The sequence below is a fragment of the Epinephelus lanceolatus genome, chromosome 8, assembly GCF_041903045.1.
Source record: "Epinephelus lanceolatus isolate andai-2023 chromosome 8, ASM4190304v1, whole genome shotgun sequence".
Classification (NCBI taxonomy): domain Eukaryota; kingdom Metazoa; phylum Chordata; class Actinopteri; order Perciformes; family Serranidae; genus Epinephelus; species Epinephelus lanceolatus.
In genome coordinates this window covers 25,431,082-25,451,097 of record NC_135741.1, presented here as the reverse complement: position 1 = coordinate 25,451,097, position 20,016 = coordinate 25,431,082, and the positions used below count along the sequence as shown (strand labels likewise).

Below are 20,016 nucleotides of genomic sequence, written 5' to 3'. Positions count from 1 at the left end.
AAATTTTAATTCAAATAACAAACCAAATGTCTGACGGTTCTATGGAAAAAAAAAAAATCCACTTTAGAGACTGAAACTGACAGTGGTGTGCAAAAAGATGCCCCACACTACCACTGCCAGCAGTATTAACATTTGCAGGGTCGTACTTGGGGTCCAAAATATAACCTAAGACAGCTGTTATTAATATTCTAAATGATCTAATCTTATTTTTCTGACATAAATTAAAAGAAGTGTCTAGAATAGGTTTAAAATATGCAAAGATGACCCCAAAAGTTGAGTGCTAGATACACCAAAGGAAATGGTGGGTCAGAAATCTACACTGACCTTGGCAAATCACCTGGAAACTGTAAGTAACAGCTTAGCCAATTTGCAAAGTATTCTTTAGTGTCTATGCACTATTTTCAAATTACCATTAAACCAAAACTTTGGCTTTTCTGCACTGGAATATCTGGTTATTTTTTGGAAAACGTGTCCAAACGTTATGTCTGTGTTAAGTTGATTTCACCCCACCACAAAATATGCACTGGGATGAAGCAATATACCGACACTGACAATAACCATTTTAAAAAGTATATATTGACATTATGTTAATGATACACAAGTAATCCAGTCCATCTTAATTCATTACGCTTTCTTCACATTATCAGTTTGTCTCCTTCCCTGAACACCATCTGGTTGCCTTTTCACTGTCCTGTAAGTGGAATTACTCTTTATTTATGATATTGCAGTTCTGGTTACAGACACTCTCCACATCCTTACACCTGTATTTTGAGTACAATTCGCTTGCCAAAAAGAAGGAAAAAAAAATACACACAATAAATAAAGCTAAGGATGAATGTGACTGATAATATTTTTTTTTTTTTTCAATTTTCCACAAATATCTTGATATTGTCATCATGAACTCTTTTGGCCATGATAATCATGTACTGAAAATCTGATATTGTGCCAGTAAATGTAATGACATATCATGTATTTTCAAAATGCAAAATCACTATGCAGGTCATTGTCCTCTTGGTAAAATCATCCACATCAATTAATTTATTAATTATCAAGTGAAATCACTGAGGACTGGCACTGTTGATAAAAATGTCTTTGGAAAATAAGGAATTTAAAAATGACAACAACTTAGGTCTCTTAAAAATAAGTCTTTATTTTGTTAAACAAAGGACTGATGATAGTAGTTACTCTGCTGGACTGAAAATAGTTTAAGGGATCTTTCGATTGTTGTTTATAAATACCACCTCCACACAGTATAAATACATCTGAAATCCCTCTTTTACACATTTAAGCAGTATTTCTATTAGAGGTTTTAGCATGACACTTAAAATTCCTGTAAACCAACAACACACTCTCGCAAACGCACACACAAGTCTTTAACTGATGTACATACTAAAAGTGATTGCTTTAGAACGTAAGCACAATAAGTCAGAGATTTAAAAAATTACGCACAGATATTTACATATTTTTGAGTAGAGCGTGTACCCATTACGAATATTTTTATTCCTACTCGGGTGTCTTGTTGAATAGCACTGTCTCTCAAACAGCAGAGGCTCAGATATTTCTGTGTTGCCACAATATGACTCACAGAGCATCTAAACTATCAAAATAACCATTAAAACGTGTGATATTCAGTTGGCGAGCACTGAAGGTCAGTGACTACACAGAACAGGCACATTCTCAAATTGTCAAATACCTAAAAACATCAAATTTACTTCTGTCACAGATATGAAACCCTTCAGAATCATCTCTTTTTAAATACAGGAACAATATAATTGAATCGTTTAACAAACACATGTGACCCAGTGCTATATGTGACAGCTTGGCAGGGCGAGTGGTAGACTAGCATATTCCTTTTTCAATTGATGGAAGCTTATTCATAAGTTACTCCACAGAAAATTTAAAAACACAAAATAGCACAGCTATAGGTCCAGGTGTTTCAGCATCTCAGTGTCACAGTGACGAGTCATCAAAATCTAAATTTAAAAAAAAAAAAAAAAAAAATATGAAGAATATAAAATGATTTCAGCTATTGGCAAGAAGTGACATTTCCCAGCAACAGACCTTCAACATTAGTGGTTCATAAATAAGAATAATGATAACTGGTCGAGCTCTTCCTTTCCCTGCGCTGGTAATGACCTCCTAACGAGAGCTACTCGTGGACAAAGTTTTCTTGGTTAATACAGACTGACAAAGGCTGGCAGGCACTCTGATACAAATGTGTCTTAGAGTTTAACACGAATGCACATGTTTGAGGTTGTTACAAATTGTCGGCGGCCGGGGTCGATGTGGGAAGCACGTCCCCTCACTCCATGTCATCCTCATCAAAGATAGGTGGCTCAAAACTACACAGCTCCTCGTAGGTTAATCCTGCAAAAAATGAGACACTGTTCAAATACATATCAGGGTTTTTATACTGTCAGTACGGCAGACCCAGCAATTCATATTTGTTCTCCGTGGAGGACATGACACTGAGGCCTTTATCTCAAACACAATTCATGCAGTTTAAGTCCTAATGTACTGTGAGAGGCACATCCTGGGCTTTCCTGTGCAAACATGGGGGTGTGACCAAGAGAACATCTTCTGTCTTTTCAAAAAGTGGGGATTGAAGTTAACACATTTTATGGCAGTAAGGGACATATATGATCAAATTTATAGATATATTCTGTTGTTCTTATGTATGAGAGTCTTAACTATATGATATAAAGATTTAAGATTTGTATGTTCATTTTAAGCCTTTCAAAATTCACGTTTTAACCCATGTCCTTTGTTGGGTAAAGGTAATCCAATCACAAGAGGACAACTGTCTGTCTGTCTGTTCACATCTGGCAATAGAATACATCCCCACGTGCGTCTCAAGTGACGACTAGTGATCAGATCTTACTTTCCCAGTTTACATGCAAATAGATCTGTCCAAATGTGGCATTGTTTTTAAGCAGTGTTGTTTGTTGTGCATTATCCACACTCTTTACTAGGCTTTTAAAAAGTGGGAAAAATCAACACATTTCATTGTAGACCTGCGTGCAGCCCACTGATTTGCTCAGCCCCCCCTCGCTCTGCTCTCTCTGTTTATCATGACACACCTTGGCTGCAGTCCCTCTGCCTCCCCACCACTACGAGATTACTGCTGCGGAAGTGTGGGGTCCACTACGCCAGGGACAGTTGGTGAGAGTCCACCCGCACACACATACAGTGCACATCATTACACGGCTAACATTATGTTACGGTTATTATCTGGTTTAACAACAGAGTCAAATGAGAGTTTGTTGTGACCGTTGAATACGTGCTGCTGTGTTAGCTTGTGCTAACCAGGCAGATGTTGACCTGACTATTTGCAGGGAGGAGAGTGGCTCAGAGGACACTGCATCTGATCTGTGTAGAGGCAGCAAAAAATGGTTTGCTTATCCGATGGGGTGTCAGATAAGCAATGCCATCAGCTGATTAGGTGGTGGCCCAGGAAACATTAGTGTACACTTTGCTAAAAGAATGTGGCCATATGTGGCCCAGATCTCCTCCGAATGTGCTCTGAGCAATCGGATCTCAACACACTGAGGATGCATTTGGTGCATTCAAACCTGTGTTTAAAGCTGTAATGTGAATGTACTGTACTGTAATCTACTTTTTGTGAAAAAGACTGACACAATGCCCACTACGAGGGACATGTCAGGAAACATAAATAACATTTTCGAGAAACAAACCTTTATATTATGTTTCTTGCATACCAATCACTTAAATTATGTGATTTTTTTTTTTTTTTTACAGACTTTCTGTGTAGAATAATGACATACGTTTCCACTCTTCAATCTCCAGCTCGCGGCTCTCAAAGCTCTGGTCATAGGGCTCGGCCTCTGGCTCGTCGTCTGGGTCGTGATACTGGCCGAAGTATGGGTGAGCCAAAGCCTCGGCCGCTGTTATCCGCTTGTCTGTGTCCAGAACCAGCATTTTCTCCAGGAGGTCCACAGCTTTAAAAACATGTAAACACAGCTAAATATCAACTTGTCTTTGATTTGAGAGTTTTGACCCAAGTTTAGTTTAAACCAATAAAAACAAAAAAGAAAAGATTAATTGCAGTTAGCAGGGCTGTGTCACCACAACACGATAAAGCAGATGTCTGGTCTTACCGAGTGGGTTGGCACCAATGAACACATCAGCAAAGTTCCTCTTGGGAGTCTGTGCCAAGGAGCTGATGTAGTTCCTGGCCTGTGAAAATGCACACAGTAAATCAAATGTCAGCTCCCACCAGCAGCAACATGTCGCCCACATTCAGCACCGCCTGTTTCATAATGCTCACATATTTCCATGCTACCGATTCTGTTCAATACAGCCACCTGCATCAGATTATTACAGCTCACTTATCACTATGTACAGATCTGACTACACTGTGTCACATAACCCTGAATATATAGAAATACTAATAAGAGTATATATGGTGGTGTCTGCAGTACACTTGAGGCTCACTGTTTTAGTTTTTTTACAGATCTTCAATGAAAAATAATTATTTTCACCCTTATTTTCATGCCCCCACGCACCACAGGTTGTTGTGTTTCCTTGTGCATGATGACGCAGATCAGTGCAGTTTACAGCAAACAAGGTCCTCCTTTTACAATGAATAGTTAAAATACAGTGACATAAACTAAAGAGGTCCACTTTTTTTTGAGAAGTTTCAGGTAAGTTTTTAGCGCCGTGGGGTTTCTGACTTTCTGAAGTGAGATGCAGGCAGTCATAAACACATACGCAGCAGCTGTTGATAGCTTTGCTATGTAGCTTGCGGCAAACGTGTGATTGACAGCCCTGACATGTTGCCTCACAACAGCAAGACACAGAGGAAAAACATTGTGATGTGGCCCTCTCTGTCACTGTGTCCAGTTCAACGGTTTAAGTGATGCAAATACTATTTCAATATACAGTTTTCATCATGTTTTTTACTCTATTTTAGTATTTTTTAAATAATAAAACTAAATAAATGCAGTTCTTTTTCTTATAAATTAAAAACTGAAAACAGCAAGCCCCAAATATCCTGTAAAAGAGAAAATACCCTGTGAAAATACCAGTGGAAAAAAGACAGATTTATTTATCTTACTCATTATGATTTTCCTGATAATAATTCTCACGGTATAAAAGAAAATTTTAGATTGTAGGCTGGCAGGTATTTTATCATTTGGAAAATTACACAAAAACATGTTGACAGAATCAAGAAGTCAAGTGTGCAGAACCACAAACAGAAAGAAAACCACAGAATAATGCATCTTACACACAGAAAGTGCTGTTAGTAACTGCTGTATTACCAACAGAAAGCCTCGCTACAGCACATAGTGTGCATGTTTAACTCTGAGGAGGTATTTTAATACCACCCGAATGAAATGACAAGCACGCAAATGCCTTTACCACACACGTTCAGAGCCACTTCCGGCAGTCATTGTTACAATCTCATGCAGCGAGCGTGTCAGAGTACATACAATTACTAGGATTAAACTTGATAATTAAAATCTTACATCGCAGAAAGTAGCTTCTACAGGCAATGCTGTTCCTCACACCTCACTTGACCAAAGTAGTTTGAGTCAACTGAGTGGTGCACTTATTAGTGTGGCTGTTAACACCTTCGTAGCCTTATCACTTAAAGGGATAGTTTGAATATTATTTTGAAGTGGGGTTGTATGAGGTACTTATCCACGCTCTGTGTACTACCTACAGTAGATGGCAGTCAGCACAAAATAAATATAAGTTTAGATGTACTCTATATTTAGCAGATTTTTGCCACTTCACCTTGTTGTCAGTGAGCTCTTTCTGACAAGGAGATGAAACCATTACATTGCTTCCTTTAAAGCCACCATCTTTGACAAAAACACTAATTTTACAGACATGCTGGTCTACCGCTGCCTAAATCGGTAAGTTAGTTTGAGTCATTGTTTGACTTTGGGGATTTAAAGGGTTAGTTTGGATTCACTGAACTTACCCAATAACACAAACTGATTGTGGCAGCGGTAGATCAGCAGCTCTGTTGCTATGCTAACGAATGTTTTTTGTCAACAGGGTTTGGTGGCTTTAAAGAGAGCCTAGACGAGTTGAAGATTCAGCTCCCTGTCAGAGAGGGCCGTCTGACAGCAAGGGGAAGTGTTGAAAATATCCTAGAGTACACTTAAACTGATGTTTTGCTGCTGCCCCCTGTCCACAGCAGTGTGCCAACAGCCATCTACTGCAGGTATTTACACTGACCATGGATAACACAGCGTCCCATTTACCTCGTGAGCTGGAGGTCAGAGCTGGGAATGACAACACACCCTAGTTGACAGCATTCCGGTACAACAAGTCGGACAACCAAGTTGTTAACAATACCAGTTCCAGACAGGCGTGCCACTGTTAACAATATGAGTTGATGACAATACATTACACTGTATTTTGGGCATACAAACACTGTAGCAACATGTCCACAGATAGAAGTTGGACAGGGCTGTGTGTATGACAGATTTAATGAGACAAAAGTAACACAAAAGTGCAAATAAGCAATATATTAAGTTTCAAATACTGTTAGAATCTAACTCCCGGGTGCATTCAAGGTGAAATTTCTGACTAGGAGCTCAACTTAAGTACCTCATACAACCCCACTTAAAAGGTAAGACAATTAAAGTTTAAGAAAGATTAACACAGTTCAATCTTGGCATCAAATGCTGCTATTGTTATTTTATATATGTTAGTATGGTCCCATCTTGGGTTAGCAGTGTCAGGATAAATATAGGACACTAAGCCAAGAGCTGCGTTGCTTTAAAAGCAAAGCAAAGGTTACATCAGGTCTGAGTGTCCTCCCGCCGCGGCCTACTGTCTGGTCTAAAGAAAGTAACTGTGGATCCTGCTCACCTCATGGCTGGGCATCCTGTTTATTAGAGATGCTGGGGGCGTTCCTGTTAGACGCATTATCTGCTGAAGCTGGTTTATATCTATGAAGCTTGTGTCAAGGGGAGTATAGCGACAGAGCACAGTTGGTTAAGAAGCTGCTTCTCAATCTAACACTGCGGCTAAAAAGACTACATGATCTACAATGTTATACTTAAAAGCAAGCTTCAAGCTCGGAAGCAAAATGTGACAAAAAAACAGTCAAGACTGAGAAGAATTACAGTCAATCAGTGAAAGCCAGAGCTCAATCACCTGGGTCATTATCACACATCATGACAAATGTAAATTAATTCACCCAGTTAAGGAGGCAGGAAGCAAGTCTGAAACCAACAACGCTGAAAGCTGGAAAACATGCTGTCAGTTAGGTAGCAGATACACCAAGGTTATTAACAGAGTGCCAAGATTAGAGGAGAAAACTGGTTAGAGAGAAACCTTGCACATCGTATGAACTCACAGACTCTGAAGATATTTTCATCAAGAGCTCAGGCCCTGGTGTCCCGACGAGCATCATGATTAGCTTCAACTGATCAATGTCTACCGGCACACGGTAAAGGAAGACCAGAGGCTGGACAAGGGACAACTTGTAATCTGTCTTCATCCTCCTTATGAAACTTATGTCACTTAAAAACCATCAGTGATGCTAAATTTCACTGCATTTACTTTATATTTCACACATGAGATGCAAGAAAAGAAAAAGCCTACACACACACACGTCTTCACAGAGCAAAGAAAGTATGTGAAACAAGTGGACAGCTTACAACACAGTAAAGGTTGAGGCAGTGGGCAGCCCTGTGGTACACTTAACGTACAAGCTCAGCCGTAAGTCTGAAAACACTGACAGAGGGAGAGAAAAATAAACAAAATATTGAGAACAGACAGTGCAGATTGATAGGCCCATACAAAGACTGGCAGTGGTGGCAGAAAGTGGACCCGAGCCAACGGTGCATACTGACGGTGTAGGGAGAGCTGAAGCACGTCAGTGGAAACATTACTGTGAAGGGTATGTGTCAAGCCAGAGTGAAGCGTGGAAACAGGTACTATCTGTGTTACATTTTTAATATTTAAATACACCTCAGGCAGCGTTGTGTTGGAAGAGAAAGCAGAAAAGCAGGTTTTGGTGAGAGGGCACAGAAAAGAGGCATTGCAGCTCAGTTTCTGCTACTGTGCGAGAAAAAAAACATCCTAAATCAGCACTTCAGCAACAACATCAATGTGAGTTTAACCCATTTGATTTATTATACAAATGATGTCTCTCCAGCTATGGGAGCTCTGAACACACTGTACTCTCAAATGAAAAAGGATACGGTCAGTTCCAGGAAAAAGAGTTTTTCCAGTAAGGAGTTCTGCCATTATACAGCCCACTGACCAAATATCCACTGAAACAGAGAAGCACAAACATTAATATTCACTCATTAAACAGCTCATTTATCATGATAGATAGGTGCAGAGAGTCACTGAGGATGATCTTTTAAATGTAATTTACAATGTTAGATTCAACTGGGACATTTTTCATGGTTATCCCTGGGCTCATGAGTTGAAATCATTAATTTAATTGAACAATTTGTCTTTGATTTTACAGAACAGGTTAGTGTGTGTGATATTCAGGGAATCAGGGGCAAAATGTTAATCAAATATAAAGCAAAATAGTCTGTGTTTGATATACTATATAAACTTATTTTCACATAAAGAATAGCTACAGTCAGTGTAGAACTTTATGTGAAGTATCATTTATAAGACAAAGCACAGTTACACTCAGGAACACTACCATTAGTTCTAGAGACCAGCAGGTTTAATGTCACACTAGAGGAGCATAGACTTTAGTGTGTGAGCCAGGTGAAACTGAGAATGAGGTTCATGTTTTGCTTTAAAAGGACATAAGAAATGTGCGTTTTAGTAAAAATGACCTGATTTCTTTTGGCTAGATGACCACGAAAAACTTAAGTCATGCTTCAGAATGGGAGCTTTTGTGTTGCAGACTTCATTTGTAAAGCTTGGGAGAGAAGGCAATATACTTAGTGTAAGACCAAGCTGTAAAATAACCTGTAATCTTGTAATGTAATGAAATGTTTGACCACTGAAACTGTGTCTTGTAAACCTATGAGGGTTGGTCACTTCATATGCATGTCACAAAAATAGGGACATATCAATCAATCAAAAAACTACCTGTCATGTTGTAATGCATCCAGTTCAACATGATCTCTGGTGCGCGGTACCAGCGGGTGGCCACGTAGCCAGTCATCTCATCATCAGTGTGCCGTGCCAAACCAAAATCCAAAATCTGGGAGTGATTGAAGTGCAAAACAAAACGCTGTTTGCAAAATATTCACATGTGTGGACTCAGTACAAACTGGTATTTTTTTTATAAGAGCAGCAGCTCACAGACCTTAAGCTCGCAGTCTTCATTCACCGCCAGATTACTAGGTTTCAAATCCTGTGGAAAGGAAAGTCATGAATGTGAATTAGTGTAATTTAAGTTCAAGAGATGCCCATAAAATTGGAAGGACAGCACATCTGAAATCTTAAACTGGAGAACTATTCCTATTTAATGGTGGAAATAAATCTGTCCCTTTGTTGTTGACATTAAAATAGAAGCATGACATCATCAACACCATGTAAAAGTAAAGGTCCTGTTTACGACTTCTCTTCAGTGTTTGCACAAGGCACAGGCCGGACTCTGCCAAGTGGAAGCTGTCATAAACCCTGACACACTTCTTTAAAAAATTTTTTAAAAATTTGGAGTCAAAGACAAAGTCTGACATTTGTCAGACAAAAAACAAACACGGCACTTACTCTGTGAATGATGTCTGCGGAGTGGATATACTGCAGAGAGATGGAGGAGAACATGAGCATTAAATTCCATTATCAGTTTGGAGATGTATTGATTAAACACTATAGATAATGTCAGTACATTGTAGGAACCACTGATTCATCTAACATTTTGAGAGTTAGATGAGACACTGTTACCACTCTCTGTTACCATAACTGTCTACTAAATACAGACATGAGGCAGTTAGCTTAACTTAGCATAAAGACTAGCAGCAGGGGGAAACCGCTAGCTTGGCTCTTTTCGAATGTAACCAACTCCTGGAGCTCACTTATTAACATGTAATGCCTGCACAAAAACCAAAGAGTACAAACTAAAAGTGGTGGTTTTAAGAGAGGTTGTGTGCCGGTCTACTTTGTGGCCGTGTGAAGGGACTACCCATGGTCTTATCTTCACTGTGGGGTTGCCAGGCAACCAGCAGAGACTTCAGGGCTCTAGTATTTATGCTGAGCTAGGCAGATATGAGAGTGGCATCGATCTTCTCATCTTAGGCTACATCCACACCAATATGGTTTCATTTTAAAATGCACAACTACTGCTATATTTACATCACAACACTCCGGTGTTTCTGAACTCCGAAAACAGAGAATTTTGAAAACACTATAACCTAATTTTAGCTTGAAAACTGCAGGGTTTGGTTTTAGTCTTGTCAGGTGGATATGAAGCATTTGGAAAAAGATGACAAAGACACCCACGTTCACAAACTGATTGAGCCCCAGCAGTCCCGACGTGTCAAGAAAAACATTAAAGCTAGGTTTACATACCTATTTTTTCAGGCTAACTTCACTCCTTTCCCACTGACATGGTGTCCTACTGCAATGGATAATGCTTCCAGTACCACTTTAGTATGTCCCCCTGTTTTCTGCATCTTTGACCGCCTTATCGTGTTACTTTTATTTATTTATCAATTGTCTGGTCTCTCTGGTCTTACTTTTCCTCTATAATATTTTCTGTAACTGTGCAATCTACTGCAAAGTAGCAGGGCTCAACAATGGCTCGATCATGCAAGTGGTTAAAAAAAAACAGGAGTTTAGTTGGTGGGATGTGGATGAAAGTCCAACTATATATTGCGCAGTTTGCCGCAAGTTTGAGATCAAGGTGAATAAAATGAGATCATTTTTCATGACAGTTAACTTAAGTCTTCATCATTATTTAATAACTGCCAAAAAAAAAGAAAGTATAAGGGAAAGTAAAAAATGACTTGGCAAGGAGATTTTTGATCCAACTGTAAAGTAAGAAAGAAAAAAGAAAAAAACAAAAAAAAACAAAAACGCATTGACATTGAACTCAGAGTAGACAATCTGCTTCCTGTTTCCACTGGCACCCCATGCCTAGTATACGTAAGGCCTTTAGGAAGTGCATCAGGCTTTAAAGCCAATTTTTATAGTGGCAAAACAGTGGAATTATAACTTCTGAACTCAGTGTCAAGCTACTGGGGCCAAAAATACTTTTTCTCATAGACTTACACAGTTGAAGAGGTGTCCTTAAAATCAGTGCATACATTTTTGTCAGCGTCACATCAATCAATTCAGTCTGATAACATCTGAAAAGTCTAGAAGAGGCGCAAGATTATTTTATTTTATTGCTATTCAAGTTAGCTAAAGAGTGCTAAACCTTAAGCAGCTGCCTAAAATGGTGAAAGTCTCTCGTGCGCTCGCTCTATGGGCCCAGTGATGTAGAAGCAGTATTTGTCATCTGGGGAATTCTATACATGGTGGTTTTTTACTTCACACGCCACTGAGCAACTTTCATAGGAATGAACGGGGTGACACCTCAAAAGCTGTATCCCGGTCTCTTTATATATCCATGTTGTACATGAATAGTCATTGTGTTTTCAGGTATAGTTGGTATGGACAAAGATCATTCTGTAACAGTGCTAAAATGCTTGTGTACAAAGACTGTTTTCATTTCAAAACTCAGTAAAAACAACATATTAGTGTGGAAGTAGCTTAATTCTTGGCAAGAAGATAAGTGAGTGAGTCTTCCAAATTGTTGACCAACTAAAACCTCACCTTTAACCCTCTGAGGATCTGGTATATGAGGAACTGCACGTGGTCATCTGTGAGTTTCTGACATTTCACTATGTTGTTGAGATCTGCCCCCATTAAGTGAGTCACCAGATACCTGCCAATCATAAAAGTTTAAACAGACACAACCATCAGAAAACATGTCAACAGTTTTTCACTCCACAAAAAGCCAGAAGGATATAAATGAATATATTTGCACTTCCAAAAATTTTTTTTTCCAGAGTTGTTTGCAGTGAAACTAATTTCCCATATGGCTACGTGAGCTTAAACCGGTTTAGCTGCTACTTCTTTTCACTCGCACTTCTCTCCAGAGGCACTGAAAGGCCAAGCCCTTCACAAATGGAACGTCATTTAACAGCACACCCAGATAAATGGGCTTAATGGGACTGCATCAGTGGATAATTCAAATCTAATCCCAGAGCTGTTTAAAATGCCCAAACAGCACTTGTGGAAGAAGGCGAGAGCAGGATGTTACAGCCAAAATACACAGAGCCATGTGCTGCTTCGTCAGTCTGCTGCTCAACAAATACCCTCTTCGTGAATACTCTTCTATTCTCACACAGCACACAGAGCGAGGCCTTAAAATAGCACCTGGTTATGCTTGAACTTGTGCTGAGCAGCACACGGGGACGCAGACACACTCCAAAGTTCACCCGCCTTGGAAAAAAAGGGATATAAATAGTGACCTCTGTTTTCCTCTCCTATAGAAACAGGAGCATGGCTGGAGGAGCCTTACCACAGCGCTGTGACTCAGCCTGTATTTTTAGAGCCAGGGGAGCCATAGTTACAGCACCTGCATATCTGGGATTTTTCCTGGATGTCATAATGCACTCAAAACATTTCCAATGTTCTAGCAGATGTGCAGATAAGAGAGCCATATTTCTTTCTGACAACCTGTGACTCAGCATTTATTCTTTATGTAGTGTAAGAGAAGCTCCACACCACCTGTGTATTCTCTTTTCTGTCTATTCTTCCTTGAGTGTGATCAAGTGTGTGATCTTGTATTGCCTTCAGTCTTATATGACATGCTAATCTGCATTTCAACAGCAAACATAGCTTCCACTGCTCTAAGTGTGATGAAGAAGTATGTCTCTCTGCAAAGTATTGTTCCAATTTGACATATAAATGCTGCACATTAATAAAGAACTGATTTAGAAATGCACTGCTGCACAATGATAGCCTCAGAATGGATAGTTGATATTATAAGGATCAAAACTGATGCATCAGAGCCAGAAATATAGTCTTTCCTAATCCATGCATTCTTCTTTCTTGTCTAAAGCTACTGTCTACATTACCCACAATGCAATTAAACTGCCAACAATTAAGTCAGAGATTCAACAGTGTTATGCTTGTAGCAGCTAATGTAGCCTCAAGTCACTAGCCTCGAGCAGAGGTGAAGAGCAGGCTACAGATGTCTGTTAAGATTACATCTGTAACTTCACACATTTTCTTTTTAAAACCTGCAGTCTTCAGCCTCAAGATGCTGACTCAAGTGACATCACTTGGGACAATTTATCAGGTTTCAAGCAGCTTCTATGCTTGTGGCAGTAGGTGGTGTTAAACAGTGTTCGAGCATGCACCAGTCCCACACTGATAACATTAGTTGTGCACTGCCCCACCATTGTTTTGCTTTTTAAATAAAACCCATTTTGTTCATATTTGACTATCAGTGTCCACATCCTTAAAATAAAAAACTCTAATTTGTAAAATGTGTAAAATGTGTTATCAATACTTGGTCAGACAACAGATGCTACAGCTATAAACTGTGAGTGTCTGCTCTGTGCAGCAGCAGCAGAGTCACAGCACAGAGCTCCAACTCCAAAGTGTGGATGGCGTGACCGCAGTGAGCTCTGCCAGAATCAAACATGTGCCAGGCAGCATCCATTGACTCGTGCTACCGGGGTGACTACAACCCGAAGGAGACCAGGAGGATGAAAGAGGAAGAAGCAGTGATCTTTGGGTGGAGAGCAAACCCTGTGGGAGAAGCGGGAGAGGAGGAGGGAGCTGCTGCCAAGCCCAAAAGAAAAAAAAAAAACGTAAGCAGGTTTATTAAAAGGAAAAGTAGTCGCTGCTACACCAACACCAAATGTTCCTGTTTTGTTTTGTTCAAAGCAAGGGGAAGATCTCCAGATCTAAAGATCAAAGTAAGAGCTCTACAGATATCTTCCTTACTGTGAAATGTCCCATGTTATCAGTAACGCCGGTGATGTCACAAGTTTAATTTCCTCAACATTGCATCCCTCGCAGTTCCCTTCCCAAAATAAGTTACACCACTTTTTCACACTAGCAGTAGCACTCCTCAAGACCTATAAATAGACTGATGGATAAATCGGCGGAATTCTCCTTAAAAAAATTTAATTCATGAAGATATCAAGTCTTATAATGGACAATTTGTAAAATATGAAAATGCCATGCAGACACGCTGCATGAGAGAGATGCTATTTGGAGACATGACTGAGGGGAAAAAGGTCAACTTTGGTACAGTACTCTACATCAGCCCAAGCTTTTTTACATTTTGCATTTAAATGTATCTTGGATGATCTGACAGTGAACAGCTCTCAGTGCAGGCATGACTGCACCTGAAACACAACCTGTTCTGAGGGTTCAGGGAGGCTTGAGGCAGCCTAGGTAGTGCAGCATGCATAAGGGTTTTCCTGCAGTATTTTACAGCAAAGGTGGATGTTTAAGAAGTAAATTACTAGATGACTGCCAGAAACAGCGTATAATACTTGGGATGTACACATATCTACATCATTTCTAGTGGTCAGGGAGAATGAAATATAGCCTTAAACTCTAGGGGGAACGAGCAGAGGCACTCTTTCAGATAGCAAATGCCATACAGTGTATTAGAGTGTGGAGACCCTGCATTGCAAGTATAACCCTGACAGCATTCTCAGACTGTCTTCATGTGACACAAATGTGAATATATTTGATTTGCATATAGCAAACTACTCGGAAAAGGCTTATAAAAAGTCTTTACTCACAAAATAGCTTCTGCATATCCTCATCTGTAGTTATATAACTAAGCTCAAGCATGCAACATTTTCTGTTTCCCAGTGACTGCAATTTCCCCTGGTTAAAAATCAAGGAGCACTGTCTCCAAGTTCCTGTCCTCTGGTAGTGGGAGTCGATATTCTCCCAGTATTTCAGTGGGGTTCCTCCCACACGAATGACATGCATGTTAGGTATTAGAAATAATCCTGCCAATGCAGTTGACCAAGGCCTCAGACATGAGGTGGGTCCCCTGATGCTGCACTGCCGTCTCCCACACAGCTCCCAAATAGTCAGGATGAGTCAAATCTGGAGGAATAATTTTCCATTAGGGCATGTTTGAAGTATGAAATTAAAAATGAACGGGGCAGTGAAATCTGACTCCAAGCGTGTAGTTGAGACACATTCTTATGTCGGCTGTCGACTGAAATCCGTCACAATTAGATCTTGATACAAGTCAGTCAGTGTGTAGAGAAGAGAAAAGAGGCATTCCACAAAGGACGGGGGAGGCAGCAAACACGTCTGAGGATTGCCTCACAGTCTAGATGTCCACTTCCCTGTTCTAACGACTTCTAACATCAACAAACAATAACTACCTGTTTTCCAGCAAAGCAGATCTGTTTCACAAAGCCAGAAAGCAGGAAACAAAGAGAAGGAAGCTGGTGGTGAAATGACTCTTGTGGCAGATGAATAACTAACATAGTGAACAGCCGAAGAAATGTTCCAGTGTATTTAGTCAGCTGGCCTGTGTCCAGGTGTTTCCCAGCCGCAGCTAGCATTGTCTACTGCAAAACTAAAGGCTGCAGTCTGTTGAACACTGATCATGCACACTGTCATTGAGGTAAACACATTCAACTTACACATCAGTGAATTCCTTCAGACTTGTTGCAGGGCTGAAGACATCTAGGAGGCCAATGACCTGCAAAAATATGAAAACCAGTGTAGAGTTAACAACACACACAACAATGGGCAGTTGTTGTCCTTAATATAAGCATGTATGCAACATAATAAGCAAACACAGTGTGAGGTATTGCATAAGGAAACAACTTATATGACTGTTCACCTTTAGACAGAAGAAAAAGGAACAGAAACAAGTCGACTTACATTTTCATGTTTCATGTGCTTCAGCAGCCGCAGCTCTCTGTACGTTCTCTTGGCGTGGATGATGGACTGAAATGGCCGAGAGAGCTTCTTCACAGCTACCTTGGAAAATGATGTCATATCATGTGCTGAACTGTTAAAAAAAAGTGGTGTAAGTGTAAGCTTTAATGTCATCAGTAATTGCACACTTGTTTCTGTAGCCCCACTTACATGCAACATTTTTTGTCAGCATGAACTGATTTAAAGAATAAAACCTATGTGTGATTAAAATCAACACTCTGAACTGGAAATTAACTTGACATGAAAAGTAGGCTTGTCATTTTTAGGCAGATGAGAAAAAAAATGAAAAAATGGGCTGAGTTTGCACTCAAAACCAAATGAGGTGCAGTAAGAGCTGCTGAAGTCTGCGGAAAAGGGCGACATCAGCAGAAAATGTCATCTCTCAGCAGATTGGGAGCAGCCCTGCCTGCAATCTGTCCTGCACTCTGAAGGCTCACTGTCTCTAAGCCAAACCCAACACTTCCTCCGGCTCAGCTCACCTAACCATAGTCACAGCCAGTGGCTGGACAGCCACTGGTAACTACTGCTGGGACTCAGAAACCAGTGTGAACAGGGATGCACCAAAAGCACAAATGCACATCAACCTATACCTACATGTTTTTCTCATAATACAAATGTAGGTGCATGTGTCAAGCTATTAAAGCATGTGTATGTTTCTGAAAAAACTGTATCTATAGCAAGAGCAAATCCACTACAACCAAATTAGGCTCAATATGGATAATAATTTAAGAAAAAAGAATAACAAATATGCATTTCAGAGAGAGAAACTGCTCGACCTCATGGAAATAAGCTCTCAAAGCAGATTAAGGGGCTTCCCAAGGCCTCTGGTCAAAATGTGTCAGCAATTATATTTTAATGAAAAATGAAGCTGCACAGACACTGACTGCTTTGACAACTTTTTGACTCTGATAACTAAATATAAGGCTGGGAGATATATTAATATTATATCTGTTTTGTGATATGACTCGATATCGTCTTAGATTTTGGATATTGTATGGTAAGTGTTGTCTATTCCTGGTTTTGAGTGTTCTAGTTGTTCTGGTATTTGCCTTTAACAACTTATTCATCATATCCACATTACTGATGACTGATGATGATCTCAGTATGTAAACATTGTGTGAAGGCAACAAGAGTCAACTCTTCAATATTGGTGCAATATTAATACTTATGTATTTGGTCAAAAATGTCTAAAAACTGGATATTCTATTTCCTCATAACACCCAGCCCTAAATATCTATAATATTGTGGCTGGCTCAGTAAATAGAGAAAAGCAGGTTGTCCATTAATCACAGGGTTGGAAGTTCTCCTCCTGTCTGCATGTCCACACTGAACCCCACATTGCTCCCAATGGTCAGGTCAGTGCCTTCAATTGTAGCTTGCTGCCATCAGTGTGTGTGTGTGTGTGTGTGTGTGTGTGTACGTGTGTATGTGTGTATGTGAAAAAGACTGGTGAGCACTTTGGACAAAGTCATTGTATGAATGCAGTCCATAATGCTTATTGAGATAACCTGATATCATTATCAGTGTTTTCTATAAACTGTAAAATGTTCAGTTATGTGCCATCTCAACAGTGAAGCCACACAGTTTCAGTTTAAATAAACTTCACAGTGCACTTAGTCCATCATGTAAACACTGACAACATAAGCCAGTGAACTGTTTGGAAAAAACGACAATGCCAGTCAATGCACTGGTGAGCTGACAGTAATCTGACCAGCAACAGATTATCCTATTGCCCAGCAACAGCACAGCTGTCCGCTTCCATTTGCAAAACAAACATCTGCCCACTAAATCAAGTGTACCACAACAATGTTGTGTCCTAGATAGTATCAGCACAACCTATTTAATCACCAGGCCAATGCAAAGGGTCTATGCCATGAAAGCTTACACTTTGCCCAGATGGAGCATTAAGGAAATCCACCTCAGCAGCAGCTTGGCTAAAACAATCTCAGGCAAGATTTCATGTGCACTGTAAATGCAAATGATTATGTGCTGCAAATGTGTCTGTCATAACTGAAAACATTAATTGCAGAACCCCCTAAATGAGACATTTTCATTAAAGTTGTAAAATAGGACACTGAAATGACCTGTCATGAATTGCATTATCAACCAATCAGTCTTTTTATAATTAACATAATTATAATTTAATCTATGCAATAATAGAAAACTAGCCAAAAAGTAAGGATATTTAATTTCCAGTTGTATAAACAGAAAAACAACAAATCCTCATGTTAAAGTAATTTTCCCAGCTTGATGACGATTAATCAATGCTCCAAATTGTTTATGCATTTTTGTCAATCGACTCATGAATCAACCATCAAAACAAAGTTCATCTAACTATTGTGCATGAGTGAAAAGACCTTTGAAATCATTAATCTTTTGGCCACCTTATCAACACTACTAACACTATTTACACTTAGATAATATCAGTTTATATTACATATTTATATGAAAGCACCAATAACAGGAATATAGCCACATGATCAAAAACATTTGCTCTCGAGATTTTTCCAAAACACATTAGCGACACCCAACAGTATCTGTTAACCTCATCTCTGCTTACTCAGATTACATCACCTGTTGGTGGGATCTTGCACTAATTATGTAAATTAAGTCTATCTTTCCAAATAAAAGTAAAAGTACCCTCTGAAAACAGGACCTGCAGCTGCAGTGCGTGATTACAAATACTGATCGATTAGTCATTTCTGGATCGTAACACTGCTCAGATAAAGACGCACGTACTTTTTTTTTCCAACAGTTGAACATTATAGTTAGTGAGCAGCGTCCTGCAGTGCGGCTTGTGTGAGTAAATATGCACCTAGCCATGTTTAATACAAGTTTTACAGGTGGATAACACGACATAAATAACAAGTCAACAGGGTTTCTTGTTCGAAAGCACATCGTGGCTCCACCTTGCTAGCCAACACTCGGGACCAGCTAACCTAACTTTAGCATCTGCAGCGCAGGCCTCGTCTAAATGAATGGAGGTTAAGTTAGGTGACTAGGCTACACTAACGTTCACAAACTAACATGTACAGTGACTTACCAGACGGAGCCGTAGGCGCCAGAGCCAACCGGGGACAGGTTTTGGTACCGCTCTGGGACTTCCCATATCGTCTTGTTGACCTCCTGTCGATAAAACTTGGGTCTCTCTTTCTGCGACATTCCTGCAGAACCAACTGCCGACCACCGACCTGACTTTCTGCTCCGAGGTGGGTACTCCGAGCCGTGCAGAGTTTAACTTCCTCCAAGTTACGATAAGAGGCGAAATTAAACGTTTATCGTCGATAGAGAGCTTTAAATCATCGAAAGTCACGGTGCTGCCTTCTTGCGAAATGTTGCAGAATCACCGTCTGCTAAATGCACGTTTTTAAATCTTCACGCTATTTGTTCCTTCAGACAGCTCCCGAGATTTCACCCCGCTTGCAACACGTCGCGAACTCTCGCGAGAGAAAACAACTTGGGACAGCCGAGCGCGGCCGAGCTGAGCCGAGCTGAGCCCGAGGACAGAGACGGAAACTAAAACCAGTGCTGCTTTCAGGTGTTACCGGGAAAAAATGAAACACCCTAATCGAAACAATAATCGAAATCATGGAGTTATAAAACGACAGTTTGTGGTGGAAAGATTATTAAGATTCTTAACTTAAAAAGTGGCAGAGAACATGTAAAAAAAAAAATCCAATTTATTCAAGCTTACTTATCTGCAAAAGTATTATCAACTAAATGTACTTGAAGTATCAAAAGTGAAAAATATTCATAACATTATTTTATAGTATATTTTTGGATTATTGATGCATTAATGTGTAAACTGCACTACTACACTTTACAACACTTTTAACAATTTTATACACTTTCTGGTATTTAATCTAAAACAATACATATTTTATAAGATTATATTGCTGATGCTGGTGCTTGTTGCTTTACATGGCTTGAGAATTTCTGTTTTTTGGAGTTAATGCTGTCTTAATGGCTTTCTGCTGTTTTTATTCTGTGATTTTTTTTTTTTATTGGTATCAAAACATCTTGCCAAAGGACTGCAGGTGAAAATTAGCCAGTTGGGAGGAAAACCTTAATGTGCAAAGTAATTAGTAACTAACAGTGGTCAGAAAAATGTAAAAATGGGTAAAAAGT

At 39.7% G+C, this 20,016-nt stretch overlaps 1 protein-coding gene across 2 annotated transcripts; it reads right to left on the bottom strand.

Annotated features, from left to right (window-relative positions):
* Positions 1-1,130: 1,130 nt before the first annotated feature.
* On the bottom strand, positions 1,131-19,320 carry mapk14a (mitogen-activated protein kinase 14a). Of its 2 annotated transcripts, none has more exons than XM_033629143.2 (12): positions 18,932-19,320; positions 15,832-15,961; positions 15,588-15,646; positions 11,722-11,833; positions 9,676-9,705; positions 9,269-9,316; positions 9,049-9,163; positions 8,190-8,261; positions 7,340-7,419; positions 4,119-4,197; positions 3,786-3,959; positions 1,131-2,367 (listed from the first exon to the last, which is right to left on the bottom strand). In XM_033629143.2, the coding sequence occupies exons 1-12, from the start codon at positions 19,048-19,050 to the stop codon at positions 2,303-2,305; spliced, it is 1,083 nt and encodes a 360-aa protein (XP_033485034.1). In that variant the 5' UTR covers positions 19,051-19,320; the 3' UTR covers positions 1,131-2,302. The 2 variants fall into 2 exon arrangements, with proteins under 2 accessions (XP_033485034.1, XP_033485033.1); XM_033629142.2 differs by lacking the exon at positions 7,340-7,419 and adding an exon at positions 6,850-6,929.
* Positions 19,321-20,016: the final 696 nt, after the last annotated feature.

Excerpts from the sequence above, each read along its gene's own strand:
- mapk14a (XM_033629143.2), bottom strand. The coding sequence starts at position 19,050 with ATGTCGCAGAAAGAGAGACCCAAGTTTTATCGACAGGAGGTCAACAAG. Across the intron at positions 15,647-15,831 it reads AGCACATGAAACATGAAAAT|GTCATTGGCCTCCTAGATGT; the intron begins GTAAGTCGACTT and ends ATATTTTTGCAG. Across the intron at positions 7,420-8,189 it reads TCTTTTTCCTGGAACTGACC|ACATTGATCAGTTGAAGCTA; the intron begins GTATCCTTTTTC and ends GTGTGCCGGTAG.